This window comes from Misgurnus anguillicaudatus, chromosome 16, assembly GCF_027580225.2.
Source record: "Misgurnus anguillicaudatus chromosome 16, ASM2758022v2, whole genome shotgun sequence".
Classification (NCBI taxonomy): domain Eukaryota; kingdom Metazoa; phylum Chordata; class Actinopteri; order Cypriniformes; family Cobitidae; genus Misgurnus; species Misgurnus anguillicaudatus.
The window spans coordinates 30116300-30138146 of NC_073352.2; the positions used below are offsets into that span (position 1 = coordinate 30116300).

The 21847-nt window shown below is 37.6% G+C and overlaps 1 protein-coding gene across 6 annotated transcripts in view; it reads left to right on the top strand.

Moving 5' to 3' along the window:
* Positions 1 to 21847, top strand: part of rnf44 (ring finger protein 44) — a 57716-nt gene that overhangs the window by 28689 nt on the left and 7180 nt on the right. The window contains exons 1-6 of one of the 6 annotated variants that reach the window (XM_055177470.2): positions 7159 to 7492; positions 13398 to 13595; positions 15411 to 15630; positions 17431 to 17598; positions 18245 to 18418; positions 18513 to 18674. In XM_055177470.2, the coding sequence (XP_055033445.1) occupies positions 13489 to 13595; positions 15411 to 15630; positions 17431 to 17598; positions 18245 to 18418; positions 18513 to 18674 (831 nt within the window). In that variant the 5' untranslated portion in view covers positions 7159 to 7492; positions 13398 to 13488. Of the gene's footprint in view, positions 1 to 7158; positions 7493 to 9999; positions 11032 to 11080; positions 11678 to 13397; positions 13596 to 15410; positions 15631 to 17430; positions 17599 to 18244; positions 18419 to 18512; positions 18675 to 21847 lie in introns of those variants that run through there. The other 5 variants (XM_055177469.2, XM_055177473.2, XM_055177474.2 and 2 more) reach the window with 5 other exon arrangements.

The window sequence follows — 21847 nt, forward strand, 5'->3', positions numbered from 1 at the left end:
GTGTTCAGTTTATCAATTTTAGCCCGTATTATCATTAACATTTTTTAAATGTGAGATGGATGAAGATATAGTCTATAAGAAAGAAAAATCACAAAAGGATCTCTAAAAGTCGCTTAAAATGGAATTACAGAGTGTCTAATTTTCCACAAGGTCACGTATATCCAAGTGAAACGGCTTCTGAAATGAATCAAATGTAGGGCTGGGCTTAAATTCGTCTATTGAGAATTGATTGGATTGTTGAAAGTTAGTTCATGTTGCTATTTGCTAGGGCTGTAACGATTAATCGTGCGCGTTTTCTCAATGAATGAATTTGAATGAATTACGGTGAAATGCCGCCACATCCAAAAGCCAGAGGGCGCTCTCGTGCAGAAACTCCAATTGTGCCACAGAAGAAGTATCATTACAAACACATTTCCAGAAAATGTCTAGAAGAATATTTATATCGCCGTTCTTCAGATTGTTTCAGGTATTTTCATGATGATAAAGAATGTTTTGAATGATTTTGTTTAACGAGTGTTGCTTTTATAAATGTACGTTATAAATGATTCCAACTCATAATGACTTTAGATTTGATAAGGACTTCTTACTAACCAAAACGCCATAGAACACGCACAAGCTGCACATGAAATACAGAATCGCAGCCTTGTGATTCAGAATCGATTTTAGACGGGTCTTTTTAATGGGACCTGCGATTAATTGTTACAGCCCTACTATTTGCTAATCACTGCAATCTTTTCTCTGACTCCGCCCACCTGCCATACCATATGACCGGAAGTAAAGAGAGATTGTTTCCATAGATATATACACTAGGGCTGCGTCCGAAACCGCATACTATATAGTAGGTACTGAATTAGATGAAGTAGCTACTTACTTGACGTTAAAACAGTAGGTACTGTATAGTATGAATCCTGGTAGTATGAATGAGATTCGGACGTACTACATCCGCCATGTTGCTACATCACGTGACATACGTCGTCATCACGTCATGTCATTTCAGCGCGAAAACAGCCGCGTGCCTCTTCTTCTTCGTTGGATAACTCCTCGTCCGGGGCATCATGGGATAGTGCAGCGTCCATCGTATGCACACTGCAAAATCTAACCGGAAGTAGTAGGTCATCCGGGTACTTTTCGCATACTGTTTTTCGAATACTATGTATTCGGACATACTACTCGCCTCGCCTACTGCTTTTCGCGTACTATATAGTATGTAGTAGGCGGTTTCGGACGCAGCATAGATGTCGCCTTGCCGGTTCATTGGACTGAATGCGTCAACTAGAGCCGCCATCTTGAAACAGGGGAGCCCCGCATCAGCGTCATTGTACGCAATGGTGTAATGGAAATAAAATCACCATAAATCGTCATTAATGCGATTTTCTTGGTTTTCTTTGGGTTCGTTTCAACAGTCAGACATGTATTGAGTCCAGAAAAAAATTAACGTTTTGAAATTATGAAAATGTACTTTTTCTAACTATAATAATGCATAGTGCTAGTAGGCCTAACATCCATACGCAGCACAAAAGTCCGGCATCGTCCATGAATTAAAGTACAGGCGGAGATAGCAGCTTTACCTAGATACTTCCTATGCAGTCCCTCCAGAAAAACGTGATTGTGCGATCGCGCGATATATTGCATAATCAGCCAAAGTCCGCATATTTATGCGGGGCTGCATTTTTTCCAAATACGACGCACTTTCGCCGCATTAATTACATATTTCCGCGCACAAAATATGCGGGGCTTGCATGATTTCATAATCTCCGCATTTTCGTAGCAAAAAGTCACATATATATTAGCAGAAAGTTGAAAAATGTTGCATTTACTTCCCAAAAGCGCAGCCGTGTCCTCTATGGCCATGGGAACGTTATGAAGTGACGTGATTATGTGACGTGAACATCATTGCAACTTTCGCAAATTCCCGCAATTCCATCGCATTAATTGCATAAATATCCCGCATATTCCATTGCATTTTTTAAGAAAACGTGCCGCAAAATCGAGGATTTTTGCCCGCAACAATCACAAAAAAACTTGCCAACAAGATGCCGTTTTGCATTTGTTTTGACGCATGGTTAGAACCCCAAGGCGACATCTAGTCTAGTGTACATATCTATGGATTGTTTCGAGGAGGGGAGGAGATTTGCATTTTTGATTAAAGAGATTATGAGGGCACATTCATTTTTTACAAAATAATGAAGCTCACAGAAAAGAAATTTGTAAAAAAATACCATAATTTTCCAAATAAATTACAGTCTTTCATTTCAAATTCATTGTGACTTTAATGTCTCAAAGTTTTTGGTAACACTTAAAGGTTGTATTTGTTAACATTAGATAATGCATTACCTAACATGAACCAAAAATAAAAAATATATTTTATTCCCATCTTAGTTCATGTTCATTTTAGCATTTACTAATACTTTTTCAAAAAATGTGTAACTGCTGACACAAATTAATGCACAATGAACTATAGGGCTGGGTATCGATTCAGATGTTCCAGATCGATTCTATTTCGATTTACAAGCTATCAAATCGATTCTCCTTTCGATTCCGATTCTCTGATCGATTTTCATGCTCGATTTGACTTAACGAATAAAGATTTAATACAAATACTATATTTATAAAAAAGAACAGTGAACATACGTTTACAAGTGTGTAATTAATAAAAAGAAATTAAGAGCCACAAACCTGTACATTAAACTCTTTTATTTTAGGTACACTTGGGTACATTAATACAGAACCAATCTTTAATTTTCAATTACATACAATTATGTTAAATACAATACAATTTTGATGCAAGATGAAATGTATGCGGAAAAAAGTCAGAACAGTCGCATTCCTTGATTAAACAGGATCAGGTTATTTCACTTTTTAAAAAATCGATTCGTGGCCTTTGAGAATAGATTTTGAACCGACCACGTAAAAAACACAATTAATTGGGAAAAAAAAGATTTTTTTGCCCAGCCCTAATGAACTAGCATTTTGTTTTATTGTTATTAACTAATTAAAATATTAATAAATTCTGTAGAAGTTTTCCTTAATTAATGCATTTACTAATTTTAACAAATACAACCTTATTGTTAAATTTTTCTTTTTCAGTAACTACATTACATTAAGTGAAAAAGAGGTAAGATTTTTCTGATTATAAATTAGTCCATTAGACATTAGTAATCCCGTGTCTCTTCTAGATGCGTGCAAAAATTTGCCAAGATATCAAATCTGTAATCAAACGTCAGAGATTTCAATACGAGCACAAACATTTCTCATTGTCTATTATCAAATTCATGTAATTATTATTATAGCTCTCTTTCCTTTCTTTTCATTTTATAAGAAAAAAATCCTGGCTCGTCCTAGAAAGTTTTGTTGGTAGTAAAAGAAATCTAAGAGAAATGTAATTTTCTTTGTTAAATACCAATAGAAGCGATGCTCAATATGCTGAAAATAAGTTAACACAAAACTTACCGTGCTTGACACGACAATCCAATTCCAACAAGTGTTGTTCTTCAAGTGTGATGACAATATTTAATAGAGAGACCTTTGGTTAGTGCATCACTGGCTATTACAGTCCCACAGTTGTAAATGTAAATCATTAACACTGCATGGGAGAGGAGGCTGCTGGTGTCTAATGCATTGAACAAAGCTGCTTAGTGGCACCTGTAAGAAGCAGATCCTAAAACAGATACGAGTTGGCAAACAAACTCACAACAAACAATGACCAGAATAACTCATAGCAACTCCTCGGTGGCAAAACTACTGAAATATTAAAACAGAATTCACACTGGAAAGAAAAACAGGACATAAATGGCTCATTTTACTTTGAATTGTGAAACCATGTGTTGCATGGAGTTTGTATTTTTTTCTTCAGCGATGTCGACATAATGTGGTACGAGACATTCCAGGAGCGAATGAATCCATTAGTTATTCAAGAACCAACCCACCCACCCTCGGCTCGACTCTAATGAGCTCTTACACATTAAGCCCTCCTTCCCCCCAGGCCTTCATCATTAATGGGAAACAAACAAAGGATTAAGCTCCCGTGGGAAGAGATTCACCACCGCTAACCAAAAACAATACTTGAACTTTCCCTTGAGACCGAATGACAGTCTGAGTTCATTTGTGTGTAATTGTGTGCCGTTTACCACCACGGTCACGCTGTGGAGCGAGAGATCAATGTAAACCCACTACAGACCAAAAGATCAACTAATCCCAAAGTACATTCTGTTAAGGGCATGTGACAGCAAAGTGTGCTCTATTCAGTCTCTACTGTTTCATATGGGATTGCCAATATATCAGGATGATAACGCAGGGTTTGTAACACAACCTTTACATATTTATACAGGGCTGAGCAATTTGTGCTTTTGGTCTTTTTTTCTTTCTGTCAGAAGATGAATTTGTAAAAAGTTTTGATGTGTTTTCATTAAGATATTGAACAAAGAGTGTTTTGGAGGCATGGTGGAAGTACATTTCTTCATCTTATGTTTTTTTATTTCTGAGTTAGGTGTGTAAGTCACCAAATTCAACCTTATATTATTTTAATCACTGTCTTGTCACCTGTATTTTGAAACATGTCAGCAACTCCTTAAGCCTCAGATATACAATGATAATAAAATGAAACAATGTAAATACTATTAATCAAAATGATAACCGTTGGTATAATATCAGGAGAAATAACTCGCAATTATCATTTTTTTTGTCTTAATTGTGCAGCCCTTCTATTTCTATGCATTGATGCATAACACAATGATGGTTAGATGAAGGATTATGGGTGGATCAATGTGTGGATATCTATCTATTATAAACAGATATATAAACAATATCCACCTTTAGTATATAGACAGAATTTGATTGAATTATTTGTGTTTAAACTAAATTTTCTAGCAGGTGTTACAACAAACTCTCTGTTTGTTACAATGAACCCCACCTGGGCTGGGGTAAGTTGTCAAGTTTGCACTCCACAAACAAACTTTAAGGGGCGGTTTCCCGGACAGGGATTAGACTAGTCCTAGACTAAAATAAATGTAAGAGCTGTCCAAACTGAAAACAACTTGGACTGACTTAAAATACATCAGTGCCCTTGTTTTGCCTCAAAATGCACACAAGTAATTTTAAGTAAGGCATGTTTGTTAAATCGTTTGTTATATTTTCTAATTAAATTAAGGCCTAGTCCTGGCTAAAGCTAATCCCTGTCAGGGAAACAGAGATGTGTGTGTTGATTGTTTAAAAAATGATTAATCTAACTTAAAAATATTTTTTGAATGATAGAGCTAAAGCCAAAAAGCGTCAGGTTGTGCCCCGCTTCCATACACTGTAAAAAATGATATCATATCCACCTATATTTATGTAACATTAACTAAACAAATTAAGTTAAACATTTTCAAATAGTTATTTAACAAGTCAAAACTTAAAAAACTAGGTTGAATCAAGTTGCATAATTATGTTGTTGTTTTTTTTCTTAAAGGGATAGTTCACCCAAAAATGAAAATTCGGTCATCATTTACTCAATCTCATGTTAATACAAACCCGCATAAATTTCTTTGTTTTGATGAACACGAAGGAAGATATTTTGAGAAATGTTTGTAACCGAACCGTTTGTGGACCCCATTCACTTATATAGTAGAAAAAATATATACTTTGGAAGTAAATGGGGTCCACGAACGATTTGGTTACAAACATTTCTTAAAATATCTTCCCTTTGTGTTAATCCGAACAAAGAAATTTAAACAGGTTTGTAACAACATGACAGTGAGTGAATAATGACACAATTTTCATTTTTGGGAGAACTATCCCTTTAATATACCCATTTCTATTTAACAAGCAATACCTTAAACACTTTGTATCACATTTTTTGTACTGTTTTAAATCAAGCCTGTACCAGTATTTCATTCTTATCTTATCAAATTAGACTTTGACTTATTACTTTACTGCTTCCCAGCTATGATGAGCAATGGGCGAGGCCAAACCAGCACAATGACTCCATACAAGCCTAAAACACACGTCAAGTCTTTAATTATGTAATTAAACTGAGAAATCACTTTTTTTACAGGCATCATATATTTTAATACAGTAAGTCTGTATAATACATTTCGGTCTGGAAAATCACATCTTGTACACAGGAGCACTGTTTAATCTGTAATGGGTATAATAGCTTTCCATGACAGTACATTGTTTTGTTCATTTATTGCTGTAAACAATGCAGCCATCTCACTAACCAAAGGTTATGTGTTGCCTCCCAGAAGTAATAATACTACTCTTTATGTAAATGTGTTATCTAAACTCTAAAAGTTATCTAAAGGAAGCCTGGCAAAAAATTAAGCACAACATATGGGCAATGCTTACTGACTCGGGGCCAAGGACAAATGCTTTCAAAATAAAAAATACGAGGATCAACTAAATATTAATAAAACTGTTGTCCATCTATATGCTTTATTACCTGTGAGCCTTTTGTTTTTCTGTGCATGTTTTTGTACATAATAAAACCCATACCCTTTCCAAATTCTTAATACCTTTTAATTTTAATTCCCATAAAATTTTATAATATAGTATTAAATATATGGTATATCCTCTAATGCTCTCACTCAGGGTTTTTTCTCAAGGGTTTTCTCGTTTTTATTGGTGTAAAGCTGATTTGTACAATTAAACAATTGTGAAAAACACTATATAAATATAATTGAATTGAATTTCTCCAGATAGATAGATAGATAGACAGATAGATAGATAGATAATCTGGAATGAGCCTGTTCCTCGTCTGGCCAGTAGAGGGAGACAAATCAACGCACCCTTTAATTACAGACAAGCCTTACGTAATGTGACCCTGATAAGTTTTTTTTTTACAGCGAAACCAAGACAATCATGTCGATAAGCGTGACAAATCCCTCTATCTAGACGTTTATCTGAATATGGGTTTAAGTTCGATAGGTTTAATATGACCATCACCATGCCCAGGAAGCAAAAACAATTCTGCCATCAAAATATATGGTCACATTTCTTTTATTGTCAATGAATGTCACTGACGATGTCCAATGAGGAATTTCAGCATTGTTTTGTCTTTCTTATTTGATGTGCAGAATAGCCGCAATACTTAACAGTAGCCCTGTGATCTTGTTAACCGAGACGTGACATTGGGAGTTCACGAGGACAAGCTCTTACAACGATTACGGTAGTGCGAGACAGCGGCCTCTAAATGCCCCTCATAGGGGTAAGTCACAAAAACAAGCAAATAGGTGTCGGACGATCCTGGGTTCACGCGAGTGCATTGTGGTTTTTGGCGTCTGGCGCATTCAGGGGTTGATCGTCTCGCGCGGCACGCGAAGAGTGATGTCATATTCTGATTCTGTTGGTCGCGTGAACCGCCGTTCGTACCTTTTTCCCAGTTCAGTGGTGAATTCCGCGGAATGTACCATTTAACGGGAAGAGCTGAGGATCATGCCGCACCGAACACGGGAGAGATGTGAAAAATCACAAGGAGAAATGTCAGCGATCGCGATGCTTACAAATTAACAATCAGGTAAAGCACGACCCCCGTCCTCGTGTCGATGGCTTGGATTTCCGTGGGTCTGCGCGGTCTTTCATGCTTTGAACACAGGCGTCGGTGTGTTTTTCTGTGCTGTCCCCCTAAAGCCTTGAGCCCCTCCTTGTTTTGTTGCTATAATGCTGTAATGTTTACATTGGATTGGAAGTGCATGGATGGAAGGGACGCGGGTTTGAGTCTCCTGCGTTTTCTCAGATGCGCGTGATTTGTCGCACGCACGGGACAGGTTTAGGCTATCATCTGAATTATTTCAGTCATTTTGCGAGTTGGCATTAAGGCAGGTTACATTGCGGTGTTTTCTCTGCAGTGAAGTCAGACGAGGCCCTTGTTTGAAACTGCTGCAAAAAATCATCCCGACTTGCGCGTGCTCAAACACATTAAAGTCAAATTCAGATTTATTTTAAGTGATAGCCAGAATTTAAACGCTTTAGATTGCCCTAACAATTCTTATGAAGTCTGCTTAATGCATTTTCGCCAAAACAAATATTTAATGTTGTTTTTAATTAACTTTAATGTAATTGCATTGAAAAAATAAGATGTCGTTGACAGTCTCTGATAAACAGGTTTGCATAAGTGTTTATTTTGGCCGCCGGCTCGCCATTTGGCGCAAGGCTTATGTAACAGACTGGGCTGAGGCGGATGAGAACTAGAGTCAGCGACAAAATATGTACCTTTATGTTAGGCCTATGTCCTAAAGAAGACCATCATTTAAAAATTAATCTTTAAAACTGCTGAACAAAAATATTTATTCTGTTGAATTATAAATACTGGTGCAATCACGAATAAATATTTTGACAGCACTATGTATGGGAAAATATGTGAAAGGAATAAATACCTAATAATAATATTATAAATAATATGAAGTAATAATGAACTGCACTTATACAGCATTTATTAATCTTTGTTAAGGTTAATTTTAACAATTACTAATACTTTGTTCAAATCTTGTTAACGTTGTAATGCACTGTGAACTAACATGAACAAATTATTCATGCTTTATTTCTATTAACTAACATTAATAAGATTAATAAATACTGTGTAAATGTATTGCTCATGGTTTTGTCATGTTAGTTAATACATTAACTAATGTTAACTACTGTTGTAAAGTGTTACCATTAATTACAGTGCTAAGTGAATAGTTCCAAACAACTTTTGTAGAAATATAATTATATCCCAGTAAACAAAACTTTTCACAACGTTGTGTTTTGGCTGTATTCATGTAATGTTGGAGCACAACGTTTTAAAAAGCACACCCTAAATAAAAAACAATGTAACCAAAACAGGACGTTTTTAAAATGTTGAGAAACACTATGGATGTGGCGATAAATGCCGATATACACTAATAATACCTGGCCGATAACTATTCTAAATCGCACAGCCGATATTATGCAGAACTATTTTATTAAGCAGTAGTACAGCTTTTGATCAGTAAGTCCTTATCGATCGGAAATCACTGTTAGTTTGAGTCGCTCATAATATGCATTTAAAAAAGCAAGACTCAAAATACAAAATATCTGAAAAGGTTTGAAGAACAGCGCATATTGAGTTTCTGCACAAGAGCGCCATCTGGCTTTTGGATGTAGCAGCGGCATTTCACCATAATTCATTGAGAAACATAGCAAGCATCATTGGCCGATATATCAGTGCACCCCTAGAAAACACCAATTTGGCACGTTTTTCTTTAGGTTGTTAAAAAACTACATAAAAATAGACTTTTATTGGTCACAAACAGTTGGTCATGTTTACTTGTCATGAACAGACAACAAAAGTCCATGTGATCCATGCTGGTTAAAGTAGAAAATGTAGAGGATAAATGCCTTGTGCATTGCTATGGATGGAGCTTAAAGGACAAGTTTGGTATTTTACACTTAAAGCCCTGTTTTCAGATTGTTTATGATGAAATAGAACAGTTTTGACTGAAATTTCCAACAGGTTTTATCATAGTTTTTGTCCAACTCCATTGACTTATATTAGATGTGCTGTTAGGTACGGTATTACTCCGCGCAGGGAACGTTGTTTGTATTCTTGCAATTGGCAAAGGTGGATTATCGCCACCAACTGGGCTGGAGTGTCTATTATTCAAGCTCTCATCCGAAGAATGTACTGGTGTGAGGTTTTTGGAAAAATAGGTCCACAAGTTTACGAATTGTAAAACATCTGTTGGAAAGCAGAAGAACCATTTTTTGGACTGTTCAGTCAAAGGTTCTTGGAAAACCTTTTCTTTCTTGTCTTTTTACAAAAACCTTATTTGGACCACAGAACCTTTTTTAAAACAATAGTTTTTCGGATGTTAAAGTTTATGGAAACGTTCAGCCAAAAATGGTTCTTCTTTGGCCCCGTGAAGGTGCCAAAGAATGCATTGAAATAATAAGTTAAAATGTTCTTTGATATTTACATAGAAGGTATGTAACTTTATTAAGTGTAAAAATTATTCAGAAACGTTTTACATGCCAATTAACAACCCTAGGATTTGTCCTTTGAATGAAATGGTCTATTATTGCCATATTTGGAAGGGCCATGAATAATAATATTGAGCTCTGCTCTGATTGGCTCTGAGGCTCATGCCAGTAGCTCACATTAGTAAACAGACCTTATATGTTTGAGCCTGTATCAGACGAGAAAAATACAGATTTTGAGGAACAACTAATTGTTTGGAGATTGTTAATAGACGCTAACATATAGCATTAACTAGCATGTTGTGCTAACTTCGCAGTCACAACTTTGTAATTAATCGAATGTGTAATTTAATGTTGCCATCTCGATGCACAAATACATAGGAAACAATCGTGTTTGATGCTCACGATATGTCATTACCATGTACTTATTATCCATTTAAGCCTAGGTAAATACCTTTTTACATTCTATTGCACCTTTAAGTAAATACAACTCTAAAATGGCACAATAAATCAATGGCATAATCGTAAATTCAGTGTATGATTGCTCTGTGAATATTGCTTTGGCACAAAAAATAATTTGTGACTTGAACTAACTTAACCATGGTGCCAGACTGGATCTATTTAACCGCACACAAACATTTGAAGTAACTGGGTGTCTCTCTCTTGCGTGCTAGTTTGTAGAGAAAGAAGGCGTGACTATACATGCACACGACCACAACAATATTGAAGCACACAAGGCAACACACACAGCACATCGAGGAATGACAGAGATCAAACCCAGTTCGGATGCACTATTCATGAAGCATGGTTTAAGTAGTTTGCTGGCTCACAAGTGGAGACAACTAAACTGATGTTTGTACAACGGGGATATACTTTCCCTTTCTGTGCTGGAGATCCGCGCCTGTTCATCAACAACAACAGCGCAGCCTGCAGTCGGTGGATGTGAGCGATGAAAGAGCTTCTCGAATGTAAACCGTGAGCATCTTCAGGTTTATGCATTGCAGACGACTTCTCAGACGATTTCAAGTTCAACGAGTTCACGAGACATTCGCGTTGCGTTTTGGTCGCCAACAAAACAGCGCGTGGACAAGTCGGAAACTCACCCGCCATTGAAAACAAGTAAGCTCGTCTGGTTTACACTTAACGTTAGTGCAGAAGACTGTCATTTAGCACTTAAAATACAATCGCCAACACTCATGATTTTATAAACTTTGCTTTAAAAATGTATCGTTGAATGTGGCGTTTATGCAAAACGTGTTGCTTTTGTCAGAGGAGCGTCTCTGCATTTCCTGTTTAAGGCTGTACTAGGGATGGCTAAGTTACATGCTAACGCTGGCAGCTGAAGACTTAACTACATCAGGTTGATCTTTATCGTTAAGCACACGAACCCCGTGAAACAACATTTGATTTGCAGTTGTTTACGAAGCACGTGCTCAACTGCGGATGTCCACGCGAGCGTCCGTTAAACTTCGGCCTCGCGACTCTTTTGTGTTATGGTTGATATATACTGCTGGGCCACAATGACACCTTTAAGTGGTTTATTCACAGAAAACATCCACATTAGCTAAGTTAAATATGAATCCCGGATGAGTGGTGTCAGGAAGTTGTTTGAAATGATTTTGGGCGCGGGTGAGAGCTGAGTCTTTGTTATTGCTTTGTCTCTGTATGAGCACATGGCGCTCGACGCTTTTGTTGTTGAAGTTACAGCTCCCCCTCTTTGTGGAGAACCTGCCCGTCTTTGTCTTAAACACTGTTTACACTTCAGGTTTGTCAACATTTGACTATTTGTTTATCATGAGACATGACACTGTACATTTGAATGTTGTAAAATGTGGCGTTATGTATTTGACGTGTTGGGAAGTTTACATGTGCGCCCCACAGTGTTTTTATTTTATTTTTTGCAGTTTTTTTTTTTTAGTTTATACAGACCTATAAAATTGGTATTAATTTATTTCTCTAAGCCTTGTTGTAAATTTAAAAGAATACAGAGCATTTGACATTGATAGATAGATAAATAATCTGTTGAGGGTCATGTTAGTGATGCTTTGCCCTTGTGGATGAAAGAATTATCCTTTGTTTTATCCATGTTTTTAATAAAAGTTCTCATGCTTAAATTGGTTAACCCGGGAAGGTTTTTAAAGTGTTTCTTTAATTCATCCTGTATGTTTTTAGTCATTATTTATCCTTATTCACCTTCTTGTCTTTGCAAACCTGTAAACTGTTTAATGTTTAATACAAAGATTGGGAATGTAAATGTGTGAGCAAAATTTTTCCTTTGGTACAAATGAATACATTAAAACTTTTAACCCTAAAACTGTCATTATTTACCTATCCTGGGATTGCAAACTCGCATGCTTTTAATTTAAAAGCATGCGAGTTTGCAATCCCAGGATAGGTAAATAATGACAGTTTTTCTCGTCTGTACACATTGACTTCCATAGTATTTGTTTTCCTATTATGGAAGTCAATGGGTGCCATCACTATGTGCTTACCATCATTTACCAAAATAGTTTTGTGCTCCACAGAAGAAAGAAACTCATACAGGTTTAGAACAACAAAAGGATGAGAAAATCATGACAGAAATTTCATTTTTGAATGAACTGTCCCATTAACTCTGGATTAAAGGAACAGTATGTAAGACATTTATATCAATTAATCATAAAATGTCCCTGATATGTCACTAGACATTAAGAAATCATTTTCATTTCAAATACTTTTATCACTCACAACAGTGGTCTGGCCAGGATATAGTCATTTAAAAAGTAGCGTTGCAGCCCTCAACTGATGTTTATGTTGTCATGTTGTGTATTGGCCTCCAGTTGTGTGATTGCAGTACCAGTTTTAGCCACAAGTTTTGTGATTGCAATATCAGTTTTGGCCACAACCTACATACTGTTCCTTTAACAACAATAAAATCCTTGTTAGAAACCTTGTTTTACATCTACAGTATCCAAGTCTACCCTGGTTTAATATTTTTTAACACTGTATATTTTGGCCCGATTCCAATTGTCATTTAACCCAGTTACAAATTGCTAAACAATAATATTAACCAAAGGATGGGTTTGGCCCTCGCTCTTGATGTATGTCAGGATGCAAACAAGCCCATTTCAAAGTTATTATCAAGGATTAGGTTCAATGGGGGTAATAATTTGAAAAAAAAAATGTGTATAGCATACATGTCCAATACGGCCATCTGCGCGTAGCCGCGATGAGTATACTTTGAAAGCTGCGCTGACGCGTGCACGCACGAGCCGGGCGCGGAAAAAAGTATTCTGCGGCCTTAACCCAGGGTAAAAGCAAGCCCACTTCAAAATGATCAATAATTCACCTAAAACATCATTTAATTTTGCTAAAACAATTTTGTTAACTAATGGTTTGATCTCTTGCATTGACACCTAATCAAACTTAATAAATACAAAAAGCACCACAAATATTTCTCTGTGGCACAAACTGAAATCTCCTGTATTTTTTTTTTTTTTTTACAGAACCCTGACAATCTGAGGCTGTGTTAGACACAAGTGCCTCTTGCACTACTGGTCCCAACCCCAGGTGTGACTCGTTTGTACGACGTCACAAATGCGACCATGGGAAGTAGCAGTGAGTAGGCGGCCATCAACAGCCCCCTTAAACCAGAGGAGGGTCGCCGGGGAGCCTTGTTTCACCCCTCTGCACCTCAGGAGAAGGTGAGGTGAACACTACGATTAGTTTATGCAAAAAGTTTTTTACAGCAGCAGTTATTCTTAAAAAAATTTTGTATACACAGTCTTGCTATTTTATAACTGGAGGTGGTGAGAAGGCCAAGATTGCGGAGATTTGCTGTAATATGGCCCCCGGGCTGATCTGGATGGAAAAATGTTGTAGGTTTTTGAATCCCAGAAGGGAAAATTAATGAGCATGCAACTATATTCGACGGTACCGCAATTTTCGTAATTGTAAGAAATGTACTGTATGCGCACTGCTGCATTTTTGAAACCTTTGCATACATTGTACACGTAGGTCACGCACAGGCGTACAGGAGTATATAGTATGTAGGCTAAGAGAGGTATTGCAATTTGTCGCAATTTGCATACATCGAACGATAGCACACGTGTATGAGTCAAATGAACTATGTTTTGTCAGGCTTGTGCGATCGACTATTTTTCTTTGCGTCTTTGAAAAGTATCACTTATGTATGAAAATGCTGTTGAAAAAGATTAGCGTTTAGATGAATTTGTGAAGACGATTAAAACGCTTTATGTATACTAGGCCAGTAGGTGGCGATGTTACTTTATACAGAAACACTACGCTTGCACACATACACATTCTTCTACAGCACAATAAATACAATCAGCATGGCAAAAGCATTTAGACTGATAATGAGGTAGGGTTTTTACACTGGACAATGAAATGGCAAAATTTTGTAAACTTTGTCAAGAAGTGTTTGTAAACTCAGTATTTTGTGCAGCACAAACACAATCTTGTAGGCCACCATTGTTGTTTTGGTTTTACTCACACATGCCTATAGACTGAGAAAATACATGCGCATGACGTCATCGTTATCACCGATTCGCATTTACGTAGTTTACACGGAGTTAGGCGGTAGCGCTTTTCGGAAACATGCACTTTGAGACCCATCTTCAAAGTTTGCATTTTCATGACCCGAAACGCCATTGTCATGTAAACGAACAGCCAAACCGATAAAAAAATGTAACAATTGAATTAACGATTGAAAGCGGCATTGTGCAACTGACCCATTAGGATTAAAGTTTGGGTATTGATTAGAGATTCACCAATATAAAATTTTTCCACCAATACCGATAGTCGATTATTCAAACTGATATCTGCAGATAACGATAGTTTGGTGTTTATATTAACTAAATTCTAAAAATATAATTTTCTAAATATTATTCATTCATATATTGATCGTTTATGTTAAACTGACTCAAGACTTTTTTTTAAGATGTCAAATAAATCTTTGGTGTCCCCAGAGTATGTATGTGATGTTTTAGCTCAAAATAGCATATATTTAATTTGACATTTTAAAATTTCCACTTTGTAGGTGTAAGCAAAAATTTTACGTTTTAGGTGTGTCCTTTAAAATGCAAATGAGCTGATCTCTGCATTAAATGACAGTGTCGTGGTTTGGATATTGCAGATTAAGCGGCGGTATTATCCCCTTCTGACATCACAAGGGGAGCCAAATTTTAATTACCTATTTTTCACATGCTTGCAGAGAATGTTTTACCAAAACTAAGTTACTGGGTTGATCTATTCATATTTTCTAGGTGGATAGAAGCGCTGAGGACCCGATTATAGCACTTAAACATTTTCATGATATGTCCTCTTTAAACCAGTGATGTTTCTTTACATTTTCTCTACACAGAGCTCAAATTCATTGCATTTTCCTGTTCCCGATTTGCTTTTATCGACCCATGCTGCTTATTGGCAGATATATCGGTGCATCTCTAGTTTTGATTGAAGCATCTACTTATTATTTACATTATGCATTTATGCTTTAGTCCTCCAGTGCGACGTCAGTGGGGGCAGCGCGATAGACCCGGTGTGCACGCTTCCCTGCATCAGGATGAGAACTTCCACCACCCTGTCTTCTCCCAGCATCAGCAGATTCCTTTAGATGAGTCCAGGCAATATAGTCACAACACTGCACCTCCACGCATGCTGCATACTGCCACACAACCACCCCAGCAGAGCTCCATCATGGTGGATCTTCATGAACAGGTATTAATCTTAAGAGTCTTTCTGCAAATTTGATATTTCCCCCCCCCCAAGGTCGTTGCTCAAATTCAGGGGCTTGAAACAAAAAATATAGGGTAGGTATTTATTATGCCATCAAGACCTTAGTGGATCATCTTTATCACAGACCTAGAGCAACTTTTTCATAATCCTACACACAATAACATTCTTTGAAAATATAACCTTAAAGGAATATTCCATTTTCCTAAAAGAAAAATCCAGATAATTTACTCACCGCCATGTCATCCGGGATGTTGACGTCTTTCTTTGTTCAGTCGAGAAGAAGTTGTGTTTTTTGAGGAAGACATTGCGGGATTTTTCTCATTTTAATGGACTTTAGTGGAGCCCAGCATTTAATTCCTTAACTCAACACTGAACAGTTTTTTTCAACGGAGTTTTAAAGGACTATAAACGATCCCAAACGAGGCATAAGGGTCTTATCTAGCGAAACGATTGTCAATTTTGACAAGAAAAAAAAAATGTACTTTTAAACCACAACTTTTCGTCTAGGTCCGGTCCAGCGCGACCTAGCGTAAATACGTAGTGACGTAGGGAGGTCACGTGTTACATATATAAAACGCAAATTTGCAGACCATTGTGTCAGTTTATTGTTTACAAAGACATTAATTAGTATCAGTTGACATACAACAACGTAGGAACGGTCCTCTTTCAACACACTTGTAAACACTGGGGCGGAGTTTCGCGTTCATCCTCTGTGACCTCTTGACGTCATGACGTATTGTGTGGGGTCACGCTGGGGCATCACGACCGGATCTAGACGAGAAGTTGTGGTTTAAAGGTGGATATTTTTTATTTTTCTTGTCAAAAATGGCGGTCGTTTCGCTGGGTGGGACCCTTGTGCCTCGTTTGGGATTGTTTGTGGTCCTTTGAAACTCCGTTGAAAAAACTGTTGAGTGTTGAGTTGGGTGTTGAGTGTTGGGCTCTATTAAAGTCCATTAAAGTGAGAGGGATCCTGCAATGTTTTCCTCAAAAAACATAATTTCTTCTCGACTGAACAGGGAAAGACATCAACATTTTGGATGACATGGTGGTGAGTAAATTATCTGGATTTTTCTTTTAAGAAAATTGAATATTCCCTTAATATCTTTAAAGGAAAACACCACCGTTTTTCAATATTTTACTATGTTCTTACCTCAACTTAGATGAATTAATACATACCTATCTTTTTTCAATGCATGCATTTTTAATTGTTGTACACCACCTTGTGAATGTGTTGGCATTTAGCCTAGCCCATTCATTCCTATGGCTCCAAACAGGGATGAATTTAGAAGCCACCAATCACTTCCATGTTTTAAAGACTGGTACATGAGTAATTACACAAGTAAGTATGGTGGCACAAAATAAAACTTTTGTTTGGAGCCATAGGAATGAATAGGGCTAGGCTAAATGCTAACACATTCATGAAGTGCTGTACAAAGATTAAAAGTGCACGCATTGAAATAAGATGGGTATGTATTAATTTATCGAAGTTGAGGTAAAAACATAGTAAAATATTGAAAAACGGTGGTGTTTTCCTTTAATATTGACTGAGTTAAGGTCATGTTAATGATTGAAATCAAACTTTTGTGATTCCAGATATCATCATTAGATTATGAAGGTCACATTTTGATGCTCATTTGATGCTTTGATCTATGATTTTCCATATATATGTATTGACCATCTAACAGAAATCTGACAATCATTGTGCACAATGCTGTGATATGAATTTTAAATAATTTCCTTTTTTGTGCAAGTAACCTGAACGTTTTGTGTTATTTTTCCAAGATGCACCAAGGATCAGTTCCGATCTCTTACACAGTTACCACGGTGACGACCCACGGTTTTCCCATCCACACCGGGCAGCCTATGCCAGCCTGCAATGCTCAGCAGCTCCCAGCATGCTCGGTAATGTTCAGCGGACAGCTCTCTCTGCTGTGCTTCCTTCCTCCTCCAGTGAGTTTGAAAAGGAAGAGCTGGAATATCAGTGCAGTTTGTGTAGAGCACAGCTAACATGTCACCTCGCTCCAGCTTTACATTAGCCGATGTGTGTGTCTTCCACACCTGTCCCGTTAGCCGGAGATGTTCGGTTATAAGTGTACGTTCTGTATGTGCTTATCATGCTTGCATATAAGACATGGATTTATAGCTGCATTTCATATCGATCCTCACATACTGTAGGTCAATTTAGTGTTTTTTTAAATGGATAGCGAAGATAAGTGCACTTTTTTTGTGCAAATGTGTTCATGTATTAGTGTCAGCATATTGACCACTGAAACTGGTTTCGTAGTGAAGCCAAATTTTTGGCATCGCCTACAGGAGACAGATAAATGTGTTTTAGCCCTGTTTGATGCTTAAAGATGGTTGAAAGCCATTTATATAATAATGCATTGAATTTTGTGTTCAAATGAGAATTTTTAAGCTAAATGTAATGAAAGGGGAAATGTTAGATATGTCAGAGTGTGTTTGTCCGCATTGCTACATCTCTAATATTAACAATAATAATTTACTTTCTAAATGGTCTTTACTTTCTTCTCGAGTGCATCTATGGTATAAGTGACCCTCGTTTTATCTTTTGCCGTCTCTCTCTCTCTCTCTGCAGCTCATTCAGGCCTGCACCATGCAGCACCTGCCCATGTCCTACCCGCCGTTTCCACCACTTATCTCCAGTGAGCATTTTATACTTCATCCCAGTCCCCCAGTGCCACCCCACCAGCCTCCTCATCTCCCTCCTCTGAATCAATTTGTTCCCCTGCAACCCCAGCACCCACGTATGGTAAGTACAGATTACCGTTTACATAAAATTAAATGTATGGTAATGATCCTATGGGAGAGGTCTTATAGTGATTTTGTTACTCTCGCACGATCAGCCTCTGCAGAGGGTGGAGAATGAAGTGGATCTGCGGGGTGACCAGCATCCATTAGGAACTTTCTCCTATCCTCCAGCTCACCATCCACCAGCAATGACTCCCTCCCTCCCCCTCCAGTACCTCCCCCAGGAACCCCTTCACCAAGAGCTGCCCTACGGAGTGGTAAGATGGCTTTCAGTCTTTATATGTCAATAGAGCCTCCAAATTGCTTTAATCAAACCAAGAGGCAAATGCTGATTAAAATAAGAAGAATTTGCATAAATTGGTAATGGAATTATGCAAAAGACTTACAGTAACAGTGAACTTAATGTGCAGAACCTAGTAGAGATTAAGAGCGGGTTGGTATTAGTGTTGGGCGATATATTTTGAGATCGTCCTATCGTCAGCCTGTGAGCTAACTCATTTAACTTATTTATTTATTTGTTCGTTTTTGACTCATTTATGAAAAGTCACTTGATTGGTGGACAAAAAAAAGCAAGGGCAAAACTGTCATGACTGCAATCTTTTTAAAACTGATGGCATTAATCCGAGCACATCATTAAAGTATAAGCGCTCCTGGGGCAGCAGGGACAAAACACTCGCTGGTTTTAAAGGGACACTCCACTTTTTCGGAAAATAGGCTCATTTTCCAGCTCCCCTGGATTTAAACATTTAATTTTTACCATTTTGGAATCCATTCACCCGATCTCAGGGTCTGGCGGTACCACTTTTAGCATAGCTTAGCGTGATCCATTGAATCTGGTTGGACCATTAGCATTGTGCTAAAAAAGAGTTTGGATATTTTTCCTATTTAAAACTTCACTCTTTTGTAGTTACATCGTGTACTAAGACCGACAGAAAATTAAAAGTTGTGATTTCTAGGAACTATACTCTCATTATGGCGTAATAATCAAGGACTTTGCTGCTGTACCATGGCTGCAGGAGGCGCAAAAATATTACGCAGTGCCCGAAAATAGTCCCCTTGGTAACTTTCAATGGCAGGGGACTATTTTCAGGTAGTGCGTAATATCACTACGCCTTCTGCAGCCAGGTTAAAGCAGCAAAGTCCTTGATTATTATGCCAGAATGAGAGTATAGTCCTAGCCATATCTGCCTAGAAAAGTTAAATTTTTAATTTTCTGTCGGTCTTAGTACACGATGTAACTACAGAAGAGTCCAGTTTTAAATAGGAAAAATATAGAAACTCTTTGGTTATTTTTTAGCGCGATGCTAATGGTCTAATCAGATTCAATGGATTGTGCTAAGCTATGCTAAAAGTGCTAGTGTCAGACCCTGAGATCGACTGAATGGATTCTAAAATGGTAAAATCAAACGTTTAACTCTAGGGGAGCTGGAAAATTAGCATATTTTTTCAAAAAGTGGAGTGTCCCTTTAAAGGCGGAGTCCACGATGTTTGAAAAACGCTTTGGAAAAGTAGTCGGGCCGACTACCAAAACACACTTATAGCCAATCAAATCAAATGCCGGGTTGCGTATGTGTGGGGCGGGTCTATCAACAGAAGGTCCAGATTCTATTGGGGTAGGGGCGTGTTTGTTTAGGTGATTTCAAATATCAACATTGGCTTTCAAACATCATGGACTCCGCCTTTAACCCTCTGCATGCTAACAACCTCCCTAGTGCAAGGAAATGGCAGAGCCGCACATATTACAAGCTCATGTGATAGAAGTAGTTCATGCCACGCGCATTCAGGTCCGAGCAAGAGTCCAAGACGCACGCATTACAAGTCCAGGTGCGTGCAAGAAGGAATCTGCACGTTACAAGCTCTTTTCCGCAAAGTAAAGCCAACAAACCCTTTAATGCGAGGAAAAGCATGCAATGCGCATGTTAATGTGAAATTATGATGAGGATAATAATAACCGTTGCCAATTATCGTCATGAAAGCCCGATATTGCCGATATGTCTGACTATCGTCGATGTACGATACTACCATCTATCAACACAACCCTAGCTGGTATGCCAATGGTTATAAATTCAAACCTTTAGGGCAGTCGTGGCCGTATGGGTTAGAGAGTGAGGTTTGTAACCCGAGAGATGCGTTTCGAGTCTCACGAATGGAAGGGTGCGACTGAGGTGCCCTTGTGCAAGTCACCTGTCCCCATTGCTCCCCAGGGGTGTTGGTGTGTTCATGACTTGCAGTGCGTGTGTTCACTGATTCTGATTGGTCAATAACTGTGTTTTTTATAATAAAGTATAAACTATTCAGCGGCACGGGACTTACCCTATTAGGGGTGTGACGGATAACAAAACTCATGGTTTGGATCACATTAAAGGAATATTCCATTTTCTTAAAAGAAAAATCCAGATAATTTACTCACCACCAAGTCATCCAAAATGTTGATGTCTTTCTTTGTTCAGTCCAGAAGAAATTATGTTTTTTTGAGGAAAACATTGCAGGATTTTTCTCATTTTAATGGACTTAAATAGAGCCCAACATTTAATACTTAACTCAACACTTAACAGTTTTTTCAACAGAGTTTCAAAGGACTATAAACGATCCCAAACGAGGCATAAGGGTCTTATCTATCAAAACGATTGTCATTTTTGACAAGAAAAATAAAAAAATATGTACTTTTAAAACACAACTTCTTGTCTAGGTCCTTTCCTGCGTGACCTAACGTAAATGCGTAGTGACGTAGGGAGGTCACGTGTTACATATATGAAACGCACATTTGCGGACCATTTTAAACAATAAACTGCCACAAAGACATTAATTAGTATCATTCCACATACAACAACAAAGGAACGGTCCTCTTTCAACACACTTGTAAAGACTGGGGCGGAGTTTCGCGTTTGTCCTCTGTGACCTCTTGACGTATTGCGTGGGGTCACGCTGGCGCATCACGACCGGATCTAGACGAGAAGTTGTAGTTTAAAAGTGCATATTTTTTTATTTTTCTTGTCAAAAATGACAATCATTTCACTAGATAAGACCCTTGTGCCTCGTTTGGGATTGTTTATAGTCCTTTGAAACTCTGTTGAAAGAACTGTTGTGTGTTGGGTTGGGTGTTGAATGTTGGGCTCTATTGAAGTCCATTCAAATGAGAAAAATCCCGAATGTTTTTCTCAAAAAAACAATCTCTTCTCGACCGAACAAAGAAAGACATCAACAGTCCGGATGACATGGTGGTGAGTAAAGTATCTGGATTTTTTTTTAAGAAAATTAAATAATCCTTTAAGGTTTTTGAGGCATGGATCGGATCATTTTTCAGATCAACAAAAAAGGGGTGGGAAAAATCGAATAAAGAAATTACAAACATTTATAAAAAAGAACAAAGTTGCACATTAAGTGAGGTCTAAAATTAGCATTAGGTACAGAAATCGAATCAAATGAATAA